This window comes from Microcaecilia unicolor, chromosome 8 (assembly GCF_901765095.1).
Source record: "Microcaecilia unicolor chromosome 8, aMicUni1.1, whole genome shotgun sequence".
Taxonomy (NCBI): Eukaryota; Metazoa; Chordata; class Amphibia; order Gymnophiona; family Siphonopidae; genus Microcaecilia; species Microcaecilia unicolor.
In genome coordinates this window covers 69,597,026-69,617,884 of record NC_044038.1, presented here as the reverse complement: position 1 = coordinate 69,617,884, position 20,859 = coordinate 69,597,026, and the positions used below count along the sequence as shown (strand labels likewise).

At 50.2% G+C, this 20,859-nt stretch overlaps 1 protein-coding gene across 3 annotated transcripts in view; it reads right to left on the bottom strand.

The window, feature by feature from the left end:
* The window catches only part of PAFAH1B3 (platelet activating factor acetylhydrolase 1b catalytic subunit 3), a 58,571-nt gene that overhangs the window by 25,900 nt on the left and 11,812 nt on the right, over positions 1 to 20,859 (bottom strand). For 2 of the 3 annotated variants that reach the window (XM_030212243.1, XM_030212242.1), the window contains exon 3: positions 8,866 to 8,955. The exons of the other annotated variant lie outside the window; for it this stretch is intronic. In XM_030212243.1, coding sequence (XP_030068103.1) covers positions 8,866 to 8,955 — 90 coding nt within the window. The remainder of the gene's footprint in view (positions 1 to 8,865; positions 8,956 to 20,859) is intronic. 3 annotated transcript variants of the gene reach the window in all.

Sequence of the window (20,859 nt, the reverse complement as noted above, 5' to 3'; positions counted from 1 at the left end):
AGCTGCCTGACCACCTCCTGAAATGGCTTGGCTTGCTCAGGAGGGAGCTTGTCCACCAAGCCCGCCAACTGCCGCACATTGTTCCGCATATGGATGCTCGTGTAGAGCTGGTAAGACTGAATTTTGGCCACGAGCATAGAAGAATGGTAGGCCTTCCTCTCAAAGGAGTCTAAGGTTCTAGAGTCCTTGCCCGGGGGCGCCAAAGCATGCTCCCTAGAACTCTTAGCCTTCTTTAGGGCCAGATCCACCACACCAGAGTTGTGAGGCAACTGAGTGCGCATCAGCTCTGGGTCCCCATGGATCCGGTACTGGGACTCGATCTTCTTGGGAATGTGGGGATTAGTTAAAGACTTGGTCCAGTTCGCCAGCAATGTCTTTTTTAAGACAAGATGCATGGGTACTGTGGACGCTTCCTTAGGTGGAGAAGGATAGTCCAAACATTTCAGCCCTGGGCTCATCCTCCACAACCACCGGGAAGGGGATGGCCGTAGACATCTCCCGGACAAAGGCCGCAAAAGACAGACTCTCGGGAGGAGAAAGCTGCCTTTCAGGGGAGGGAGTGGGATCAGAAGGAAGGCCATCAGACTCCTCGTCAGAGAAATATCTGATGTCCTCCTCCTCCTCCTACGAGGCCTCACCATCGGTATCAGACACGTTCATGAACCTGTGTCTGAAGCCGTGCCCGACTCGACTCCATGGAAACACGGCCACGGTGGGAGCGTCGAGAGGTAGACTCCCTCGCCAGCACCGGCGAAGTTCCCTCCGCCGACGTCGTCGGGGAGCCTTCCTGGGAGGCGGCCGCAGTCGGTACCGCAAGCGGCACCGATGTCGGAGACCTCACCCCGGGCAAGGGGCCAGCCGGCGCCTCACTCGACGGTACCGGAGGCGCAAGCACCCCCGGTACCGGAGGGGAAGGGCGCAACAGCTCTCCCAGGATCTCCGGGAGAACGGCCCAGAGACTCTCGTGCAGAGCGGCTGTGGAGAAAGACATGGAAGCCGATGCAGGCGTCGAGGTCAGAGTCTGTTCCGGGCGTGGAGGCTGTTCCGGGCTGTCCAAGGTGGAGCGCATCGACACCTCCTGAACAGAGGGTGAGCGGTCCTCCCGGTGCTGATGCCTACTGGGTGCCGACTCCCTCGGCGACCCAGAGCTCTTGGTACCGATGCGGGAAGGAGACCGGTGTCGATGCTTCTTTGATTTTTTCAAACGAAGCATGTCACCGGAGCTTCCCGGTACCGACGAGGAGGACATATAATCCAGCTGTCTCTTCCTCGGGGCCGAGGCCAAAGAAGGTCGGTCTCGGGGGGGCTGTACCGCAGGAGCCCTCAGGGTAGGGGGAGACCCACCCGAAGGCTCACCGCCACCAGCAGGGGAATGGACAGCCCTCACCTGCACTCCAGTCAAAGCACCACCGTCCGACGACATCAGCAACAGTGGAGGTCCTGGTACCACCGACGCTGACGCAGCCTTTCGATGTCTCGGTACCGACGATGCAGAGGGTCGATACCTCGATGCAGTCGATGCCGAGGTCGAAGGTCTTGATGCTGCCGACGTCAATGCACTCGATGACTCCGGTGCTGTTGTCGACGAAGAGCCCGAGAACAACACGTTCCACTGGGCCAATCTCGCAACCTGAATCCTCTTCTGTAAAAGAGCGCAAAGACTACAGGCCTGCGGGCGGTGCCCAGCCCCCAGACACTGAAGACACGACGCGTGCCTATCAGTGAGCGAGATTACCCAGGCAAACTGGGTGCACTTCTTGAAGCCGCTGGGAGACTTCGATGACATGGGTGGGAAAAATCACGCCGGCGAAATCAAAATTTGTAATGGCGACTAAGGGTACCAAAAATAGGGAGAGAAAAAACCCGTACCGAGGCCCCAAAAAAGGCCTACCCCGAAAGCGAAGGTAAAATTATGTATCATACCTGATAATTTTCTTTCCATTAATCATAGCTGATCAATCCATAGACTGGTGGGTTGTGTCCATCTACCAGCAGGTGGAGATAGAGAGCAATCCTTTTGCCTCCCTATATGTGGTCATGTGCTGCCGGAAACTCCTCAGTATGTCGATATCCAAGCTCCATCCGCAGGACTCAGCACTTAGAGAATTACACCCACAAAGGGACACTCTGCCCAGCTCACCACCGCCGAAACGGGGGAGGGGAATTAACCCAGCTCATCCCCACACAAGTGGGGGAGGGGAATCCGTCCAGTTCATCCCCGCGGAGCGGGGGAGGGACACCACACCCGCCGATGCGGGGGGATCTGGTTTATCCTGCAACCGCAACCGCAGGAGGAGCTGACTGACCCTAACACCGCCGAAGCGGGAGGGGTACAAAGCTGCCCTACTGCCGCACGAAGCGGGAGGGAGCGCCGGCAGAATTTAAGTCTCAATCCAGCCCCGTAAAACGGAGGGGAGAGGAATGCAGCAGCTCACTGTAACACAAATTCGTCTCAACTCTTGAAGAATTCATTGAAAAACTTGAACACGAAGTCCTCCTGAACAGGAACTGAAGACTAAACTTGAACCTGAAATGCAACCAGAATATAAACAATACAGATATCTGGGAGGGACTATGGATTGATCAGCTATGATTAATGGAAAGAAAATTATCAGGTATGATACATAATTTTACCTTCCATATCATCATGCTGATCAATCCATAGACTGGTGGGATGTACCGAAGCAGTACTCACCCAGGGCGGGACATTGAAATCCCTGACCGCAACACTGAAGCTCCAAACTGGGCCTCCGCCCAAGTTGCCGCCTTGCAAATCTCTTCCAAGGAGACGGACCCGGCCTCTGCCATCGAGGCCGCCTGAGCTCTAGTGGAGTGAGCCTTCAGCTGGATAGGCGGCACCTTCCCCGCAGCCACATAAGCCGCTGCAATGGCTTCCTTGACCCATCTTGCCACTGTAGGCTTAGCAGCCTGCAGACCCTTACGAGGACCTGCAAACAGGACAAACAGATGATCCGATTTCCGGAAATCATTGGTCACTTCCAAGTATCTGATGATGACTCGTCTCACATCCAGATATTTGAGAGCAGAGTATTCCTCTGGGTAGTCCTCCCTACGAAAGGAAGGGAGACAGAGCTGCTGATTCACATGGAAGCGAGAAACAATCTTGGGCAGGAAGGAAGGCACTGTGCGAATAGTCACTCCTGCCTCAGTGAACTGCAGAAAGGGCTCTCGACATGAGAGCGCCTGGAGCTCGGAAACTCTTCTGGCTGAAGTGATAGCCACCAAAAAGACTGCTTTCAACGTCAGGTCTTTCAGAGATGCCCTCGACAAGGGTTCAAAAGGTGGCTTCTGCAAGGCTCTTAGCACCAGGTTGAGATTCCACGCAGGCACCACTGAGTGCAGAGGAGGGCGCAGGTGATTAACTCCCTTGAGAAAGCGCACCACATCTGGCTGCGAAGCCAGGGAAGCACCCTTCAGGCGGCCCCTGAAGCAAGCCAGAGCCGCTACCTGGACTTTAAGGGAACTGAGCGACAGACCTTTCTCCAGACCTTCTTGCAGGAACGCCAACACTGAAGAAATTGGAGCAGTGAAGGGAGAAAGTGAGCCTGCTTCACACCACGCTGCAAAGGTACGCCAAACCCTGGCGTAAGCAGTAGAAGTAGAGCGCTTCCTCGCTCTCAGCATAGTGGCGATGACCTTGTCTGAGAAGCCCTTCTTTCTCAGACGCTGCCGCTCAATAGCCAGGCCGTAAGACCAAAGGGGGAGGGATCCTCCATCACCACGGGACCCTGATGTAACAGGCCCTGCTCCACTGGCAGCCGCAGAGGATCGTCGACTGAGAGCCTGATCAAGTCCGCATACCAGGGACGTCTGGGCCAGTCCGGACCCACCAGGATTATCCGGCCCGGATGCTTTGCCACCCGGTCTAGCACCCTGCCCAACATGGGCCAGGACGGGAACACAGAGAAGCTCTTGTGTCGGCCACTGTTGGAAAAGAGCATCTACTCCCAGGGATCGAGGGTCCCGTCCTCTGCTGAAAAAGCGCGGCACTTGGCAATTGGCCGATGACGCCATCAGATCTAGGCTCGGCTGGCCCCAGCGTTTCGTGATGTCCAAGAACGCCTGAGCAGATAGCTGCCACTCTCTGGGCTCCAAGGTATGGTGACTGAGAAAGTCCGCCTTGACATTCATGACTCCGGCAATGTGGGCCGCTGACAGCTGTTCCAGGTTCGCTTCCGCCCACTGGCATAGATTCATGGCCTCCTTGGCTAGAGGGGCGCTCTTGGTACTTCCCTGGCGGTTGACATAGGCCACAGCCGTGGCATTGTCTGACAGGACCCGTACTGGCTTCAACGCCAGTACCGGGATGAACTCCAAAAGCGCCAACCGAATGGCTCTGAGTTCCAGGAGGTTGATAGACCACTTTGCCTCTGCAGGAGACCAGAGCCCCTGCGCTGTCCTTCCCAAGCAGTGGGCTCCCCAGCCCGACAAAGAGGCGTCCGTCGTGACGACAATCCACTCCGGGGTCACCAGAGGCATTCCTGCAGACAACTTGTCTGTCTGCATCCACCAGCTCAGCGCCTTGCGCACTGCTGGGTCCAAGAGAAGGCGCACAGCATAATCCTCCGACATCGGAGTCCAGCGCTGCAGCAGAGAGTGTTGTAGTGGTCTCATATGAGCCCTGCCCAGGGCACTACTTCCATCGTGGCCGTCATAGAGCCCAACAGCTGCACATAGTCCCAAGCCCGAAGAGGAGAGGCTACTAGGAACTGGTCCACCTGAGCCTGAAGCTTGACAATCCGATTGTCTGGCAGGAACACTCTGCCCACTTGGGTGTCGAATCGAACTCCCAGATACTCCAGGGACTGAGTCGGGCGCAGCTGGCTCTTCTCCCAGTTGATGATCCACCCCAGGGAGCTCAAAAGAGCAACTACCCGGTCCACAGCTTTGCCGCACTCTGCATAAGAGGGGGCTCGGATCAACCAGTCGTCCAGATAAGGATGGACTTGTACTCCTTCCTTTCGCAGGAAGGCCGCGATGACCACCATTACTTTGGAGAAGGTCCGCGGAGCAGTAGCCAACCCGAAAGGGAGGGCTCTGAACTGGAAGTGTCGGCCCAGGACTGCAAAACGCAGAAAGCGTTGATGAGGAGGCCAGATGGGAATATGCAGGTACGCTTCCTTGATGTCCAAGGAAGCCAAGAACTCTCCTGCCTTCACTGCCGCTATAACAGAGCGGAGTCTCCACGCGAAAGTGCCGCACTTTCAAGGCCCGATTGACCCCTTTGAGGTCGAGGATAGGCCGGACAGAACCTCCTTTCTTTGGTACCACAAAGTAAATGGAGTAACGTCCCTTGCCAATCTGATTTTCTGGCACCGGAACGACTGCACCCAGGCGTATCAGGTTGTCCAAGGTCTGCTGCACTGCCACAGCTTTGACCGGAGACTTGCAGGGAGAGAGTACAAACCCGTCTCTTAAGGGTCGGCAGAACTCTAACTTGTAGCCGTCTCTGATGACTTCCAGCACCCAAGCGTCTGAAGTTACTCTGGTCCACTCGCCCAGAAACGAGGACAGGCGTCCTCCAATCTGCACTGGGCCATGGACCAGGACCCCGTCATTGGGTACGAGACCCTGGGGGAGGACCGGAGGGGCGTACCTCCGGGACGGCGGTCTCTGCGAAAGGAATGCTGCTTGGGGGAGAAGTTCCTTTTGAAGGAAGAGGGGGCAGAGGAGCCCGACTTGCCCGGGCGGTACTGACGGGCTTCCTGAAACCGTCCTCTGGAGATACCGGGGCGAGCACTGGCCCGAGCCCTGACCTCTGGTAACCTCTTGCCCTTAGACGTGCCGAGATCGGTCACGATTTTGTCCAGCTCGACCCCAAAGAGCAGCTTGCCTTTAAAAGGCAACTTAGCCAGGCGGGACTTAGAGGCGTGGTCCGCAGACCAATGTTTCGGCCAAAGCCAGCGCCGCGCAGAGACTGTCTGAGCCATGCCTTTAGCCGAGGCTCTCAAGACATCATACAGTAAGTCTGCCAAATAAGCCAAGCCCGATTCCAGGGCCAGCCAGTCAGCCCTCAAGGAAGGATCAGAGGGGGAAGCCCGCTGCACCATCGTCAGGCACGCCCTGGCCACATAGGAGCCGCAAACTGAGGCCTGCAAACTTAAGGCAGCCGCCTCGAAGGACGACCTTAAAGCTGCTTCCAATCTTCTGTCTTGGGCGTCCTTTAGTGCCGTGCCACCTTCCACCGGCAACGCCGTTTTCTTAGTCACCGCAGTGATTAAAGAATCCACGGTAGGCCAAATAAAGGCCTCACGTTCACTTTCAGGCAAAGGATAGAGGCGGGACATAGCCCTAGCCACTTTGAGGCTCGCTTCCGGGACATCCCATTGAGCCGAAATTAAGGTGTGCATGGCATCATGCACGTGGAAGGTTCTAGGCGGGCGCTTCGTCCCCAGCATAATGGCAGAGCCAACAGGGGCTGAGGGAGAGACGTCCTCTGGCGAGGAAATCTTCAAAATGCTCATGGCCTGCAGTAACAGGTTGGGCAAATCCTCTGAGCGAAAGATCCGCGCTGCAGAGGGGTCATCCGCTCCATCCGAGCGGGAATCCGTCTCCTCCAAGGAATCCCCAAAGGACCGTTGGGAGAACTCAGATACGCTGCCCTCATCTACATCAGAGGAAACAGCGTCCTCTAAGGCCTGGGAATCCACCCGAGGGCGTTTACTTCCGTTATCGGACAAGGGAGAAGGGGCAGCGTTTTGCATAAGGAAGGCCTGATGCAGCAGCAAAATAAACTCGGGGGAGAAACCCCCCAGACTGTGTATTTCAGCAGCCTGGGCCACAGCCCTAGACGCACCCTCAACCGGCGCTCGCAAGAGCGGGGGAGCAACATGCTGCGCATCCAAGATGGCGTCCGGCGCGACACTCCGCGAAGGAGCCGCGCGGGAAGAACGGCGCTTAATTTTAGCCGCTTTTTTGCCGTCGCCCAAATCAAGGGCGGCCATGGCATGAACGTCTCCCAGCTCAAGGGCGGCCCAAGAAGAAGCTGTCCGAGCAGAGTGGCCGGCCAAGATGGCGGAGGCGAGCAGCGGGGGATGGGCGTTTATGGCGGTAAAAACCGCCGCGCAGGAGGAAGACCCGGGACACTGACCGGCCTCCAAACTGACACCCAACAAGGGCGAACCAGACTTTAAAACCCCCGCATCCCCGCTAGAAGCGCACACGCGGTCCGGGGAGCGATTCTTCGCGCCCTCGCCCTCCGACGCCATAGGCCACGCGGAGATCAATCGGGGAACCCCCTGCCCGCTATAAAAAGGTAAAAATTACCTGCTTCTCGCTCTGAGCTGTAACGACCTGGTGTCCCAGTGTGTAGCTGCAATAAACGTTTAAATAAACGTCGAAATAAACGCCCTTAAGGACGTCCAAAAATTTTTTTTTTTTTTTTTTAACGGAGCCAGCGGGAGGGGGGAGAAAAGAAGGAACCTGGCGCCACCAGGTTTGCACTTGCTCAAGAAGAGCCCTCAACCCCAGGCACTCAACAAAACCTAAAAATTAGGCTTGGAGGCCTAGCCAGAGCTGCTGCTGTGTGTGACCACCACCTGCTGAGATAGAGAACATACTGAGGAGTTTCCGGCAGCACATGACCACATAAAGGGAGGCAAAAGGATTGCTCTCTATCTCCACCTGCTGGTAGATGGACACAACCCACCAGTCTATGGATTGATCAGCATGATGATATGGAAAGGAAACTTACGTCAGGGAAACAAACTGGACACACGGGAAGGGACAAGACCGAGGTCTTCTCTTTTTTTTTTTTTTTTTAAACGAAATCACGGAGACGCGCGAGGGTCAACTTTGAGGGGCACGAAACGGCGCAAAACACGACCGTCCCGAGCGCGGACAAAAGAAGACTGACGAATACGAGCCGGTTCGGGCGGGAAGACGGCCGCGCATGCGCGGTACGCATGGGCGCACGAGGACTAGCAAAGGCCTTTGCTAGTGAAGTTTCCGATTGGAGGGGCTGCCGTGGACGTCACCCATCAGTGAGAACAAGCAGCCTGCTTGTCCTCGGAGAAAAGGGGGCTGCACTAGCATCAGTGTGCGTTTTTGATATGTGCTGAGCCCCCCTTTTAGCACAGTGGATAAAAGGCTGTCTTTTTTTCTGGAAAAAAAAATGGCCATGCGGTAAGTAAATCACTTGCTACAGGACCATTTCAGGAGGGGAGGGGAAGGGGGCACTTACTGCCACCCATTGAGATGGCTGTAAGTGCTAGTGCGCTAACCCGGCGGTACAAATATAGAAAACATTTTTATAGCATGGAGAATTATGTGCACCCCAAAATGAAAGAGGTGAGAAGAACTTATCTACAACTAGTAAAAAAAAGCCCCGTTTCTGATGCAAATGAAACGGGGGCTAGCAATGTTTTATTCTGTGTGCATGTGGGAGTGTGTGTGTCCCTGCCCTCTGGCCTCTCTACCCTCCCCCCTCTGAGTCCTTCACTGTTACAGAGCCAGCGATTTGATTTCGTGCTCTGCTGTTTTCCTTCACTGACTGTGTTACAGAGAGGGCGGGGCAGACACTCATAGGGAAACCGGATATCTCGCCCCCTTCACACTTCCGGCTGGAGGCTTCATAGAACGTTGGTGTTGCCTTTTATATAGAGAGATATTACTATTTAAATTGTTCAGGTACCTGGGTAAACTCTACAGTTTTTAGCTGCCATTGTATTCTATGCAATCTGCGAATCAAAGTACAAAAAGCAAAATTGCCAATTGCTTACAAATACATACATCATCTAACTGAAAACTACAGAAGGGAGGAACAGAAAAGCAGCTGGAACTAGGAGCAGATGCATTCCAAGGGCATCAGAAACAAGGCCATGAGTTCTTTATTAGACTTCTCACCTCAAACTGGTGTAACAGTTGAACAAGGGAGTCACCCACAAATACCACCTCTGGCTCCTTATCCTTGCTGTCTGATACAAAGCGGCTATGCTGCAGAATAGAAAGACAAAGCCATCCAGAGTTAATCAGGTTTTGAGCATCAACCCTCAGGGACCTTAACACCAGTGCTAGAGGCAATTAGTGCCAGACTAGCGCGCCAGTGTTAATGTGCGCAGAATGCTCAGAAGACTCTAGTGCAGGAAACAATGTGCATGCCAAAGATTAATGCAAACTGCATTTAAATATAAGCAAACTGATATAAACACAGTCATTAGCTATTCCCTCCCAATGCTCAGAAAAACAGCGCACAAAAAAACCCTGCCCTAACGCTAGCTCTGAGGTTGTACTGAGGGGTTAGAAGAGAGGATTTCTCATGCTTTTCCTTTTAAAATCTACCAGGTTTTATTTTATTTGAGAGGAAAGAAGCCTGTACAAGCCTCTTGAGCACTGGTGGTGAGGAACAAATGCACGGAGTCTGAAGAAAACCAAAAGTGGAAGTATACACTGGTGCCTTTTTCTGCACTTAACTAGAAGCTTTTCAAGTGAAAAAAAGTTTGAAAGCTTATATTTAAGAAGCAGAACAGCACTGATGTGTGCCTGTACTTCAGGGTTTCAATGGGCATGGACATGTGCACAAGAGCTTTGCTTACTGCAAACCTCTTGTGTGCATGCACCAGGCATGTTTCTGCCCCTTGCAGTGAGCATAGTTTGCATTCTGTTAATGTTGAACATTGGGAAGTTATTTTGTGTGCTAGTTCTGCAGTATTTTCCAGCGCTGTTCCCTATAGCGCTGGAGTTCTGAGCATTGGCCCATTGGTGTAAGTCTCTCCCCCTACAAGGTGACAGTGGCTCACCAGCACACTGTGGTTCTAATTTAGCTGGGGGGAGGGGCAGGGAGAAACCAACTACAGAGGACCAATCTTGCATGCAGGTAGGGAGGAGAGAACATGCATTGATAGCATTATCAGATGATTTAGAGGCGAGACATCACTCTACTAAAATAGCATTACCACTCATTTAAAAGGACCACAGATATTTCAAAAGTTGGGAAATGAACTGAAACTTTGTAAAACAAAAAACCTATTATAATGTGGCATATAAACAGCCATTGTGTCTCCATGTCAGTACCCCTCTCAACTCATGGATTCAACTAAACCTATTCCACATTTACTTTCTCTTTTGTTTATACAAATCAACACTTGGAAGAACTATCAGATACATTACAAATAATGGGCCTTTTTAACTAAAGCTTAGCATGTGTACCAGTTAGTACTAGTTCATCACGATTTTATCTGAATCTCCACTACCCTAGTTGCAAAGGACTAAAATACAAGACAACCCATGTGTCCAACTTCTCTTACATAAGCACGCGCCTGTGGAATGCACTGCCACAAGTGGTGAAAACAACTTATGATCACCTAAAATTCAGAAAATTATTAAAGACTCACCTATTCGGAAAGGCATATCTGAATGACCCAACTTAAATAACTCAACCCTGCAACACTTCAGTATCAAAGATCGTATTGAACAATGACAAACCCCTTTACCTCAAACCTAATTTCATTGAATCTTATCTTCCCTATCCCACTACAACATTTTGTATTTATACGTACCGGACTTGGCGAATGCCTTCACGGTACTATGTAAGCCACATTGAGCCTGCAAATGTGTGGGAAAATGTGGGATACAAATGTAACAAATGTGCTAAATGCTGTATATTTTATACCTATGGGCCACAGTGCACGCTATGTTTATTCTAAAATTTGATATACTGTCTTTATTACCAACAGGTCAAAGTGTTTACAAACAATCAAATTCTAAGTAAAATGAAAAGGAACTCCAATAAGAACAGGAAAGAATACATAAGCATAAGAAAATCAAAAATAAATATCAAAGGCTACATGTCCAAGAAGTCATGAGTAAGTGGACTTCTAAGTGGGCAAATTAAACACCAGCCGGAAATAATGGGCTTTTAATAATGACTTAAATCGTGGCAGGGAAAGTTTGGCTCTAATATCAGAAGAAAGATTATTCCAGAGACTTGATGCCAAATAGAAAAATGCTGATGACCTGGTGGTTTCATAATGAGCGGATTTTAATGATGGCAGAACCAGTCTCTGAGCATCCAGAGACCGGGCTGGAGTATACGGAATAACCAGTGAGGAAAGGTAAAGAGGGGATCCTGTGTGCAACACCTTATAAATGCTTAACTAGGATCTTAACCTAGGTTCGGAATTTTACAGGTAGCCATGCAAGTGTAAAATAATGGGGGTAACATGATCGTATTTCTTGGCCCGAAACAACAGATGTATTGCTGAGTTTTAAAGAGTTTGGAGGTGCTGAACTTGAACCTGAGAGATGCCGGCATAAATAGTATTACAATAGTCCAGTCTAGAGATGATAAATGCAGGAATCAAAGTATGTATGGAAGAAAAGGTAAAATTAGATCTTACCTGCTAATTTTCTTTCCTCTAGACCCTCCAGACCGGTCAAGACACGTGGGTTATGTACTCCTACCAGCAGAGGGAGACTGAGAAAACACTGAGCTTTGAACACTGACTATATAACCTGTGCAGAACCTACAGTAGCCAGTATAACACTCACAAAGCAGAGTAACAAAAAACACAACTATAAATTTAACCAGCAACCCTGTACATGGCTTCCGCCACCTGCAAGAACATTCACTGTTTCTTTTACTTGCATTGTAGAGACTGTCAAATCGTGCTTCCACAGGTGGACTGTCTGCCACGCCACACCTGCACCAGACCCATACCAACCAAAAACTGATAAGAGTCTGAAATTATGACAATCAGCTGCCAAGAGATGCCCACCGAAAAACTACCTCCTGGCCTACAGTAGACCTGGGCGGGTCCTTGACCGGTCTGGAGGGTCTAGAGGAAAGAAAATTAGCAGGTAAGATCTAATTTCACCTTCCTCAGCGACCCTCCAGACCGGTCAAGACGCGTGGGACGTACCAAAGCAGTAAATACCTTATGGGCGGGATCTACGAAGGCCAGAGGTCAACACTGCTGCTCCAAAACTCGCCTCTTCCTTCGCATGCACATCAATCCTATAATGCTTCACAAACGAATGCAACGAAGACCAAACCGCCGCCCGACAAATATCTGACGGAGGAATCATACTATTTTCCGCCCAAGAGGCCGCAACCGCTCTGGTAGCAGAAAACACCTTAGGCACCTCACAGCCCTTCACCAAATAGGCAGACGCAATCGCCTCCTTCAACCATCTAGCTATAGTCACCTTGGATGCCGCTGCGCCCTTTTTAGGGCCACCATGAAGCATGAACAAACGATCCAACACTGAATTCCTGAGTTCTAGACAGATAACACCGCAAGATGCGTCGAACATCTAACTTCGCCAGCTGACGCTGTTCCGAATCTCCCACCAAGTTACCTAAAACAGGCAACGAAATGACCTGATTAACATGAAACTCTGACACCACCTTTGGCAAAAAGGAGGGCACCGGCCTCAAAGATACCTTTTCCTTGGAAAAAGACAGAAAGGGCTCTCTACGTGACAAAGCCTGCAATTCCGAGACTCTCCGAGCTGAGGTAATAGCTACCAGAAAGACCGCCTTCAAGGAAAGATCTTTGCAGGAAGCCGCAACCAAAGGTTCAAATGGAGGTCTGACTAAGGCATCTAAAAGACGATTCAATCCACGGGGGGAACCAACCGCCGACAAGGCGGCCGCAACAACTTCACACCCTTCAAAAAACGAACAACCTCCGGAATAGAAGCAATGGACTTCCCCTGAACCTTCCCACCGAAAAACACGACAACGCTGCCACCTGAACCTTCAAGGTAGCCAAGGCCAGACCCCTGTCCAAACCATCCTGCAAAAATTCCAACACCTCTGCCACCGAAGAACGAAAAGGTGTCACCGTCCACTCTGCACACCAGTGCTCAAACAATCTCCAAACTCGAACATACGCCAATGAAGTGGAGGTTCTGCGGGACTTCAACACTGTATCAATGACTTTGGCAGAAAACCCTTTCTTCCTCAACCTGTGCCTCTCAAGAGCCAAGCCATAAGCGAGAACCGAGCCGGGTCTGGCATAACTATCGGGCCTTGACACAAGAGTACCGTTTCCGACAACTGAAGGGGCTTCGCGACCGCCAACCGCAACCAGATCTCCGTACCACGGTCGACGCGGCACAGTTTGGAGCTATCAAATCACCCGGCCTGCGTGCCGCTCGATGCGCTGAATTACTCGACCCTACTAACGGCCACGGAGGAAACACATACAGCAATCCCTGCGGCCAGGGTAACAGCAGAGCGTCGAGACCCTCCGCACGCGGATCTCTCCAACGACTGAAAAACCTTGGGACTTGGGCATTGCGCGCCGTGGCCATCAGATCCATAACTGGCATACCCCAGACCGACAAAATTCGGCCGAACACCGCCTGATGCAGAGACCACTCTCCGGGATCCAGAGTATGCCGGCTCAAAAAATCTGCGTCCACGTTGTCCACCCTGGCCACATGAGCCGCCGAGAGCGCCTGAAGATGACCTTCCGCCCATTGGCATAACAGTGCCGTCTCCTCCGCGACCGCCTGACTCTTTGTGCCCCCCTTGACGATTGACATAGGCCACGGCTTGTGGCGTCTTGTCGCAGAGCACTCTGACTGCCTTGTGGAGAAGCATTGCCTGAAAACTCTGAAGTGCCAACCGAATGGCCCGAGTCTCCAACCGGTTGATGGACCACCTTGCTTCCGCCTGGGACCACCGCCCCTGCGCTACCTGACCGAGACAATGCGCTCCCCATCCTAGCAGGCTTGCGTCTGTGACAAGAACCACCCACTGAGGGGACTCCAACGGCATTCCCTTCTCCAGATTGCAAGTGCTGAGCCACCAACGGAGGCTGCGGCGGACAACCGGCGACATCGGCAGACGTACCTCCAACTCCTGCGACAGGGGAGCCCACCGACTGAGGAGAGAGGACTGAAGCTGACGCATGTGCGCCCGGGCCCAAGGAACTACCTCTATGGTTGCCGCCATCATCCCCAGAACTTGCAGGTAAGCCCGGGCCGTCGGTGACGACAGTGCAAGAAACCGCCGAATCAGGTCCTGCAACTTGCTGATTCTCGGGGGAGGCAAAAACACTCGACCCGACCTGGTATCGAAGAGAACGCCCAGATACTCCAGAGCCTGCGACGGTACCAACTGACTCTTCCTGAAATTCACCACCCAGCCCAACGACTGGAGAAACTGTACCACACGCGACGTCGCCCCCTCGCTCTCCGCCCGGGACTTGGCCCGAATCAACCAATCGTCTAGATACGGGTGCACCAAAATGCCCTGCCGGCGCAAAGCAGCCACCACCACCACCACCATGACCTTGGAAAAGGTGCGGGGAGCTGTTGCCAGACCGAAGGGCAGGGCACAAAACTGAAATGCTTCCCCAAAACTGCAAAGCGAAGAAGAAAACGCTGGTGCGCCGCTTCGAATGGGAATGTGAAGATAAGCCTCTGTCAGTCCAGAGAAGTAGAAACTCTCCCTGCCGGACTGCAACAATTACCGACCGCAAACGTCTCCATGTGAAAAGAGGGAACTTTTGAGCGCTGCATTGACTCTCTTTAGATCTAAAATAGGCCGAAAGGCATCCTCCTTCTTTGGCACCACAAAGTAAATTGAGTAACACCCCGAGCGTTGCTGAGGCGGGCGGAACAGAAACCACTGCTCCCAGACCTGAGAAGACGACGCAACGTGTCTCGCACTGCTGCTCTCTTGAGCCTCGAGTGACAAGGGGACTCCAGAAACCGTTCGGGCGGAGAGGTCTCGAACTCCAGGGCATAACCATCTCGAACCACTTCGAGAACCCACTGATCTGATGTGATGTGGACCCAGTTCTGGTAAAACTGACTCAGCCGAGCCCCTACACGCACCAGAACCTGGGTCCGCACACCTTCATTGGGCAAGCCGCCCCGAGGTCTGACCTCCCCCCGAACGAGCCCCGGCCTCCGCGACGACTCCCGCGAAAGGACTGGGTGCGCTGGAAGAACCTACCTCTAGAGGCCCCACTAAACCTACCAGGCCTATACCGTCGAGCCTCACTAAGTCGACCTCGAGAGGAATTACTCCTAACTCCCAGCTTGGGACGAAAATCCGGGAGTCGCGGCACCTTGGCCTCACTAAGGCCTTTCACTAACTTATCCAACTCTTCGCCAAAAAGCCTAGAACCCTTGAAGGGGAGAGAACACAACTTAGCCTTAGAGGCCGCATCCGCGACCCAACCTCTTAACCAGAGAGCCCTACGTGCTCCCACTATCATAGCCATATTTTTAGCTGACGCACGCAACAAATCATACAGCGCGTCAGACAAAAAACACGAACCCATCTCCAACTTGGCTAAATCCTGTAACCCCGAGGTCCCAACCTCCCCGGGATCATCCAGGAGCTTCTCGGCCCAGCGAAAACACGCCCGCGCCACCAGGCCCCCACACACCGAGGCCTGGAGAGCTAGCGCCGACAAGTCGAAGCTTCGCTTAAGAAATGCTTCCAATCTCCTATCCTGGGGTTCACGGAGTGCGGCCCCACCATCTACTGGAATAGCCGTCGCTTTAGTAACCGCTGTAACCACTGCATCTACCGTAGGAGCCTTAAGGGAATCCCTATCCTCCTGCGGCAGGGGATAAAGCCTCGCCATTGCCTTAGAAACCTTACACGGCGAATCTGGCGAATCCCATTCCTGGCTAATCATCTCCCTGAGATCCTTGTTCATAGGGAAGGTCCGTGCTCTACGCTGAATTCCTTTCACCAAGGGATCCTGCCCAGATTCACCTGGAGCCACCTCAGGATTAAATTTAAGGGTAGCTGTGACCTGATCAATGAGCTCCGAAAGCTCATCCCTATGAGAAATCCTAACTACTGAGGGATCTTCCCCAGGAAGGGAGTCCACCGGATCTACCGGACCCTCAAACCCCTCAGACTCTCCCCCATCACTAAATGGGCCTTCCGTGCCCACCTGAGACAGACATTCCTCATCCTCTGTCCACTCTATCCGGGGTCTTTTAGGCAGCATGGGACTAACCCCCTCCACTCCCTGGGGGGGGGGGCCCGATTTCCAAGTCTGGAAAAGAGTCCATACAAACTCTGGAGGAAAGCTAACCCCTCCTGGACCCTCATTAGGTACTTTGTGTGTGTCCACGGGGGCAACTGGCTCAACCACAGAAGCCTCTGCAGAACGCGCTGAATTCAAAATGGCGGCCGTTCCCGCCGAAACTGAAAGCGCTGCTGCCGGACCCGCCTGAGTTGCCGCTGCTAAAGGGGCTGCCAATACCGCCGGGACTTCCGCGGTTAACTGCGAGGGAACTGCCTCCAAACGTTTGGGCTCACCGCACAGCCGACACTGACCGCCCGGCGATTCGATGCCCCGATGCGAGCACGCGCGACAACGGAGTAATTTGCCCGCCATAACTGTAAAAGTAAAGGCAGCGCTTCCCCGTACCGGCCCCAATGTCAGACAAGCTCCAAAAACCACTGCTCTCTCGTTCCTAGGACGGAAAAGAACTCCCGTTCGTTCCGTACCAAATAAATAAATATATCTCCCTTAAAGAGACAGAAGACAATTCTGGCAGCTGAAAATTGAAAGGCTCTCAAGGCTGCAGTACACAGAAAGCAGCCGAGGCACAAAGCTGCCAGTAACACAGTACTGGAGAGCAGCACAGGGGGAGGGACCCGACAAAGCAGGTGTGACACCCCAGGGGGAACTACTGGGCCCCACCGGACCCAGGGCCCCGAAGCACTTTTTTTTTTTTTTTTGCAAACCACGTACAAGGTACTTAAAGGATAGAAATCTCCAGAAAGAAAACACAAAATCCTTTATCCCTAAAATCAAGGCTACCTCACCAGACTATTGAAGACTGCACAGGCTGTCCTTCTACCTCTGCTGAGACTGAGAAAATACTGGCTACTGTAGGTTCTGCACAGGTTATATAGTCAGTGTTCAAAGCTCAGTGTTTTCTCAGTCTCCCTCTGCTGGTAGGAGTACATAACCCACGCGTCTTGACCGGTCTGGAGGGTCGCTGAGGAAATTAATATATTTACAAACAGAGCCAATACAGAGGAGACAGAAGAAAACCCCCCCCCCCCCCCCCAACCTTTCTGTACTACTTGAGAAATTTGGTGCTCAAATAATAATGTACAATCAATTATCACACCCAGATAACAACATTAACATACTGTCAGCATCAAAAGACTGAAAAGAGTAGGGGTCAAAGTAGGTTCCCTGTGCATTCTAGTAACCCAACATACTGTAGCTTTGGAGGTATTTAATACTAATTTATGTGCTGATAGCCAATTGGGCCAGTACATGGAGTGCTATCTGTAGAGGACCTACATCTGGAGAAAAAAGGGAAGATGGGAAGATAATGAGAATATTGGCAAAGAAGAAAAAATGAAGGTTATGATCCTGTAAAAGTGTTGCTAAAGGACTTATATATTAAAAGGCAAAGGAGACAGTACTGAACCCTGAAAACGCAGTGAACTGAAACTTTCCTAGAAACAGCAGTAGGAGAAATAACTGAGGAAGCTTTACCTGAAAACAAAAAAAAAAAAATCAAAGTGAACTATAAGTATACCCAGTCAGACCAATAACTTGTAGTCAAGAGAGAGGGAGAGAGAGAGTGATCAACCAAATCAAAGGCTGCAGAAAGGTTAAGTGAGACAAGAAACGCAATATCCCCCCTATCCAGAATGGAATGGAGTTCACTTGTGAGGCCACTGTGGTTTTGGTACTATGGTTGGATCTGAACCCCGTCTGCAGAGGATGCAGTATTAATAATTTATCAGTATAAGTGAGCAATTATTCAAATTTTGCAATTTTAGAAATACCGAGATTGAATATAGGCCGGTAGTGAGCCAGCACCGACAGGTCAAGTGAAGGGTTCTTGAAAGACAGTTTAACTATGTTTTTTTTCCAGCACATTGGTACTGTACCTGAGGAAAAACTAGTTGTAATTAGATGAAGAAGAGGTATGAGACCATGGTGTGGTAATTTCAGTCTACTGGAAGTAGACTAAGGAGACATGTTATGAGGTGCATGTGTGAAATAATATTAAAGAGTTAAGAGAGGGCAAAGTGAAAGAACTCCAAAAGAAGGAAACCATTCTAGGACTACTGCAAATGAGAAAAAGGAGAAACCAAATAGTTAATTTGATTAATGGAGTTATGGAAGGTAGCAATCGTATCAACAAAATAGGTGCCCGGAGAGCAAATGGAGGGAGTCAAAGTAGAAACAGTGGGGCAGTAAGTAAGCTTTAGTAAAAAAGGCCCCTAATCTTTTTGATTGCATAAAAGATAAATAGTAGTTGAATGAAATTTACTCAGACCCATGTTTATAGTAGGGAAATTAAATGTAAATTTATTTTACTTATTATGATTATCTGATGTCAAGCCATCATGGTGTACAAGGAGAAATCTTTTCTTTCGTCAGCAACACTGTTCTGCACAAATGGGCGTTATTCCTTCCTACCAGCAGGCAGAGGTAGAGTAAAACTGAATTCTGCCAGTGACATCACCAGCACAAGCAGCATGGCCCATGGAACAGCATCGAAGGCAAAGGCCATTATGCCCAGAACTTCCATCAACCACATCTTCCATCAACTCCCCCTATGCTACCCCTCAAAGTATTCCCTCCTCTGGCCACTCCCACCCCCTTCTCCCTTGCTCATTTCAACCTTCCCCCTTCTTACTTGCCCATCTCACCTATCTGCATATCTCCATCATTATTCTGTTATACCACAGCTTATACTCTCTCTGCAATACCTTGTAACCTCTATTACTACGTAAGCCACACTGAACCTGCCTCGAGTGGGAAAGCGCGGGGTATTATGTAATAAATAAATAAACTTGAACACAGACCCTGGGACATGGAAGGGAAAGTAGATCCTGTCTTGGGTGTGAATCATTTGCTGATAAGCAACAGGAAGCAATGTCTTCCCTAATACTATGTTGAATATCACTCTCAAATACTCCAAGATTTGTGTTGGAAACAACTGACCCTTGGAGAAATTGATTACCAGTCCTAAGGACTGAAGAAGAGCAGCTATCTTGGATGAAACTTGCAGAAACTCTTGACAGGGTCGCAAATCAGCCACTTGTCGAGGTATGGATTAACCCAAATTCCATCCTTGAGAAGGCAGGCTACCACTACTACCATGACCTTGGTAAAATGTTGGAGATATGGAAAGGCTGAACAGTAAATTGATAATGTTCTCCAAGGATTGCAAGTCACAGAAATTTTCTTTGTGTGTGTGTGTGTGTGGGGGGGGGGGGGGGGGGGGGTCAAATGGGAATATGAAAGTACACGTCCTTGAGATCCAGGGAGGTTAGAAACTCTCCCTGCTGAACTGAAACTATTACAGACTGTAAATGTTCCCATCAAGAAATGTTGAACCTTTAATACTGTTGACTCTTATGAAGTCCAAACCCAGGTAGAAGGAATCCTCCCCTTCTTTAGAACTATAAAGTAAGTGGAATAACTTCCCATTCCCCAATCGCATCTGGGGACAGGCTCTACTGTGCCTAAATGAAGAAGCGTTTGCACAGTGGCTTGAACTGCTCGACATCTGGTCTGGAGCCTTGCATAGAGATTCCAAGAAAAAATCTGTAATGGACTGGGAGAACTGCAGTTTTAAACCCTGCTTTAATATTCCCAAGACACATTGGTCTGAGGTAATTTTGGTCCACTCCTCATGGAACCTGGAGAAGTATCCTGCTATGATGAAACCTGAGGAGTGAACCGAGACCCCATCATTGGTAGGGACCTGGAGTTTGAAGCAGAATTGTCAGCATGAAAGAAGGCTTCTCTTTGTTGAAGTGGGAACCCTGAAAGTTAGATTTGCCTGGTCTATAGCACTTGACCTGACAAAACCTAAGACGAGACTAAGAGAATTTAAAAGAATCTTTAGGCTTGTCCTCTGGCAATCTGAGACTTGGAGTCCCTAGGTCTTTATTTATTTTATTTGTGACATTTATATCCCACATTATCCCAAAAAGTCTTGAGTTGAATGTGGCTTACAATATAGGATGAAAAATTACATTGGTCATAATACATAGGCTTGAGTAACAAGGAAGAACAGATTAATAGAAGGTCATAATGATGTACCATTTGATAAAGACATAATACAAGCATAAGGTAAGTTTTTTGATCTGATTAACTGGTCGATAACCTAAAAATAATGTGTAGAAATTTGAAATTAATTTGTAAAGAGATGAGTTTTTAACTTTTTTTGAAATTGCATATAATTAGAATGGAATCTAACAGATAGTTTTGATGTAGGAAAAATCTGATGAGAGTACCGATTTGTAACAGAAACATTTTAAAAATTCGGCAGGCAGAGTCTGCAGAAATCTCTGGCTCCAAGGAAGGCATTACATGAAGTTAGTTCAATTAGAGGGTGCATATAATCTGGAGCTTGTCCGTATATTATTTCAAAGATAAAAGGTACATATCTTAAAGCTAGGGTTTTGTTTAAATAATCACACAAGAATTTTGAGGAAACAAATAGCCAAACAGGCAGACTGAAATTAAATATGACTGCTAACATGTATTAAATTACTAGGTATAGCAAAAGAAAAACTGGATGCTTCTTGGTATTTGTGACCTGGATTGGCCACTGTTGGAAACAGGATGCTGGGCTTGATGGACCTTTGGTCTTTCCCAGTATGGCAATACTTATGTACTTATTTCCCATAAATATATAACTTCTGTTTTTATACCAATAAGTACATAAATATGGAAAAAAAATATCTCCACCTGGACTGGGTTTTACAAATTACTTGCCTGTTCCAAATCCGAGCTTAGCGGGCATTACAATTCAAGTACTGCTCAAGAGGGCTTACAATCCTAGCAGTACTTGAGGCAATGGCCTTTTTTGACAACCACTGGAAAATGATGAATCACGTGGAAGAAAAAAAAAACACAGATCTTC